Source organism: Glycine soja, chromosome 14 (genome assembly GCF_004193775.1).
Source record: "Glycine soja cultivar W05 chromosome 14, ASM419377v2, whole genome shotgun sequence".
NCBI lineage: Eukaryota > Viridiplantae > Streptophyta > Magnoliopsida > Fabales > Fabaceae > Glycine > Glycine soja.
Window position 1 is genome coordinate 258068 of NC_041015.1, and position 5014 is coordinate 263081.

At 35.6% G+C, this 5014-nt stretch overlaps 1 protein-coding gene across 1 annotated transcript; it reads left to right on the forward strand.

Moving 5' to 3' along the window:
- The first annotated feature begins 227 nt into the window (after positions 1-227).
- LOC114384476 (protein ROOT HAIR SPECIFIC 17-like) lies at positions 228-4703 on the forward strand. Its single transcript, XM_028344144.1, has 8 exons — positions 228-897; positions 984-1074; positions 1225-1301; positions 1603-1691; positions 1779-1962; positions 3113-3294; positions 3510-3612; positions 3727-4703. The coding sequence occupies exons 1-8, from the start codon at positions 637-639 to the stop codon at positions 4441-4443; spliced, it is 1704 nt and encodes a 567-aa protein (XP_028199945.1). The 5' UTR covers positions 228-636; the 3' UTR covers positions 4444-4703.
- The last annotated feature ends 311 nt before the right edge of the window (positions 4704-5014 follow it).

Genomic DNA, 5014 nt, shown 5'->3' on the forward strand with positions numbered 1-5014 from the left:
TGTAAATAGCGAAAGAAAACAAACTGGTAAGTTGAAATGAAAGCTATAACAGAGTTGTGAGTAAGAATTTGGTCCAACCCAAAAACAGAATATATAACAGTAGTAAGTACACCTTGAATACAACAGACTTTGAGTTCCAAATATAGGTAGAGAATCCGCTGGTTAATTAGTTAGAGTCAAGCATCGAAGAAACTTGCCATGCACTCCATATTTAGAGTTAATTTAGAGATGAAATTGATTGTAAACATTTGAGTCAAAATCAAACTTGGACAACGAAACCAAGTACTCAACGTTAAATACAAGATTAACGCGAGCTTAATTGAAATTGAAATTGTGGTTTGGTGAGAAAGTAAAATTTATTACGAGGGGATTAGTTGGAGTTGGAACTTAGAATTGACACGATACGTATGTATTGTTGTAACGGCTGATAATCTATATATTCTAGTTGATCGATCATCCAATTCCACGCACAGGCATATCAATTTTACGTGCTGTTGCGTTCGTTTTTGTTGGAAGGTCGTCGTCTCATCTCCACCTTCTTCTTCTTCAAAGAAAAGTTGACAAAATGGAGAATGCGAGAAACGGCGTCGTTGCTGCGAATCAATAGCCGTAAGCAACGCAATATTGATCGAATTAATGATATTCGGTGTAAGGTACGTAACGACAGCAACATCAATGAAGAGAAAGAAGCATCACACTGAGAAATCCAGAATAATCGGACTCCTGGTTGTGAGTTTCCTTCGAAGTCGGCTCCTCCACCGCACTCTCATCATCGCCATCTCCGCCTCCCTTCTTCTGCTATTCGCCCTATTCTCTCTGTTCGCTCCGTCCCCGGTAAATGAAATCAATCTTCAGACACAGAACAATGACCAAGTCAGATCACGGTTCGAGGTTCCGGTAAGCTATTTAGTATTAACTAAAACGCGTGTCACTATTCTGCGTTTTATTTTGCTTAATCTATCTGTGTTGGTTGGACTTTGAAGGCCGGTGGAGGAAGATGCAGGCGTGATTTATGGAGTTCAATGCACTCACGCCTCTTCTATGGCTGCAGTAATGCCGGTGTCAATTTTGCAAGTAAAGCTAATCCCTATCATCCCATCTCGCAACCCATTTATGAATTTAATTTCGGACTTTAAATTGAACCAAATTTTAAGCCGTGTGTTCATTCGTTTTTTATTGGACGTGCAATTTGATTGCGTAAGTACTTGTTTCTTGCACTTGCAGAGGCTAACGTCAAAACGAATCCAGATCGATACTTGCTAATTGCCACCAGTGGAGGTTTAAATCAACAGAGAACAGGGGTAAGCTTCTTCATCAACTAATAACTATTTATTATCAGCTCATATGTAATCCCTATGGTTTCAAGGAGGTAACCAAACAATATTGGAAGATTTACTTAGTCTTTCTGTGTGTAAACAACATGGATGGTTCTTTTCTTTCTTTACCTGAAATATGTCATATGCTATTGCTCTAAATTCAATTGATATGATATCAGAGTTTTGTCTGGCGGGGCTATCAGACACCAATATAATAAGTGATTTAGGGATACAAATTTGAGTGACATGAAGAAGGCTAATTTATGTAGCTGGATTATTGATGCAGATAGTTGATGCTGTGGTGGCTGCATATCTTTTGAATGCTACCCTTGTTGTTCCAGAGTTGGATCATACTTCTTTCTGGAAAGACACCAGGTCTGTCTTTGCCTTGTAAATCATGTATGATACTTTTATTGGAAGCAATATTCGGGGTCTCTTAATTTGTGTGCTATTTTTTTGCAGCAACTTTTCTGAACTATTTGATACAGACTGGTTTATAACATTTCTCCGGAATGACGTGAGAATTGTAAAAGAGCTTCCGGATATGGGAGGGAACTTCGTGGCTCCATATACGGTGCGTGTTCCAAGGAAATGCACCCCCAAGTGCTATGAGGATCGTGTTTTACCCGTTCTGGTCAGGAAGCGTGTAAGTCTTCACATCCTCAAAATTATTTGCATGCATTCCACCATTAAAATCTGGACTTTTCCTCCCGTTTTGAGCCTAGATGCTGTATGCTTTTCTGCTTCTTTTTTTTGGTTTATTTTATCTATTTCTTTTATAGAACTTTTTCTTGCCAAATATATAACTCCTTAAATGCACTCAGTAGTAGTATAAATATTTCAAGTTGCTAGTTTTGGGCAACTTTTTCTCTTACAAACTGAAATCTTTTGTTATTTTTGGTATATAAATAGTTCAGGGGAGAAAATATTCCTATTCTTTTCCATTCTGTTGTATATGAATATCAAAGCCTCAACAATTTTTTTTTTTATTATCAACTATAGTGCACGTTTGGTTATATATTAATATTAAAAAATAATTTCCTTATTCTTTTAAAAAAAACAGGAGGGTGAAATTAAATATTTTTTTAAAATAATTTAATTCAAACATGCGGACTTTTCCAGTGAAGGTTGCGTGAATTTTACGGCTGAGCAAAAATAGTTAATTTTACTAACAAGTATCTTGTACTTTCTATAGATTATTTTTAAATATATAAAAATTTAAATTTATTTAAAATTATAAATATACATAATTTATTAAAAATATTATAATTAAAATTTAAAAGAATAGAAGTTAAGAATAGAGTGTACTAAAAGATTAATGCACTTTTAAGTTGGAGTTTTCTAAATGAATATGTATGAATGAATTTACTTTAAAAATATATGACATTTGACATGAATAATGTGAGTAGAACTTTTAATCATAAAAAATTGATAATCGATTTTTTTTAGTTGAACATTTGATATTTGATTAAACATATAAATAAGGAACAATAAACTAAATGAAGGATTGATGGAACATATGATTAATCAAAATTGAAATTTATTTAAGCAATAATGACAGTTGACTCTCAAGGAAAATACAATAAGGAAATTATCTTAAGTAGTGACTGGTGAGTCTGTCAAAAAAGTAGTGACTCCTAGTAGTGTTTCGGAAATATTATTTTTGAAAAAATATATATTTTTCTTCAAAGCTATCATATACAGTGACAATTGCTAATCTTCAACTATTGTAATAAGTACGTTATGGTGGTGTTCTTGATTCGATGGATGATACTTAAATTTCTTGATGCATGCAGGCTGTTCGGTTAACTAAGTTTGACTATAGACTTGCTAATATGTTGGATGAAGATCTTCAAAGGCTGAGGTGCAGGGTTAATTACCATGCTCTCAGATTTACGGATTCCATTCAGGGGATGGGTAAATTGTTGGTTGAGCGGATGAAAATGAAAGGCAAGCATTTCATTGCTCTACATTTGAGGTAATTAAGCTTTAATAATTATAGCCAAGCTTTATTTTTGGTTCATTTAGTTCCTCAGCAAAGAATGCAATATGCAGCATGATATCACCGTCAGAATTTCATCAGCTTTTTAAGTTATAGAAATTAACTCGCATTTTGTAATTGAGACGCTAAGTTCTTTTCATATTTTCCATATCGAAGTTCAATGTGATTCAAACTGATGTTTTAACACATAGGTTTGAACCGGATATGCTTGCATTCTCTGGTTGCTATTATGGCGGGGGAGAAAAAGAAAAAAAGGAACTTGGTGAAATTAGGAAACGGTGGAAAAATTTACATGTAAGGTTTTTTATTTATTAATTACATGTAAGGTTTTAGTAGCATCTAAGAAAGGAGCTCCACATGTACGAAAATTGATTGATATATTCTTTCTTATTTGGAAATGGGAGACAGGCAAGTAATCCTGAGAAAGTTCGAAGACATGGAAGATGCCCACTTACCCCAGAGGAAGTTGGTCTTATGCTAAGAGCACTAGGTTTTGGAAGTGAAGTTAACTTGTACGTGGCATCTGGCGAAATATATGGAGGCCAGGAAACATTAGCTCCCCTCAAGGCTCTTTTCCCAAACTTCCATTCAAAGGAGACCATAGCTACGAAGGAGGAGTTGGCGCCATTTGTGTCATTTTCTTCTCGCATGGCTGCACTAGACTTCATAGTTTGTGAGGAGAGTGATGTCTTTGTAACAAACAACAACGGTAACATGGCGAAAATTTTAGCTGGAAGAAGGAGGTACTTGGGTCATAAAGCCACCATCCGGCCAAATGCAAAGAAGTTGAACATGTTATTCATGAACAGAAATAATAGGACGTGGGAGGAATTTGCCTCTCGAGTACGAACTTTCCAGGTAGGCTTTATGGGAGAACCGAATGAGTTGAGACCCGGTAGTGGTGAGTTTACCGAGAACCCATCAGCTTGCATATGTCAAAACTCTGGTGGTGGGGGAATTTCCTACCCCCAAAATCACAACAATATTACCGAGTTTGAAGAGCAGCAGGAGTGGTATGATGTAGTAGATAATAAGCTCAATGCCAATGGAACTAAAATTGATTCACTCCCTCTTCTAATGAACACGGACCAATTAGCTGAAGTGCAAGAATTCTTCTCCGATTAACTCTGTTATCTCCCCAGTGATGGTATTGAATTTGTACATATATATTCATCTTGTGAAAAAATGTAGACTGTAAAGTAGCAATTGTATAGTGTTTGACGCTTCTAGAAGGAAGACTTGTTAAGGCGTTCTTTTGCTTTGATCATAGTGTTAACTGTTAAGGATAGCAGAAGCGTCTGTGTTCCATACCATTTTAGAGATTTTTAAAGATTTAGTTGTACATGTCCATAAAATGAAAATTACAATTCAAAAACTCTTTTTTGTCTTTAACTTGCTTTTTCTTCTGTGGCTTTGGTACCTGGCACCCGGGGAAAACTACCGGACTATCCACCCTTCTGGATTTGAATTGACTCCGTGGCCCAATACTTGTATGAACCATTCGCCTTGCTTTGCCTTTCTCATGGGCTTTATCATGGCATTTTATTATGCTTTCACTTGATTAGTAAGTTTGTCTTTTCTTTCCATTGGTTTAATCAAGGAGCACTTTGAAAAGCCATATTTACGGCAATTTCTACTTTGACGAGAATGTAAAAAAAATTTACTCACAATATATGAAAATTGGACTCTTATTTTT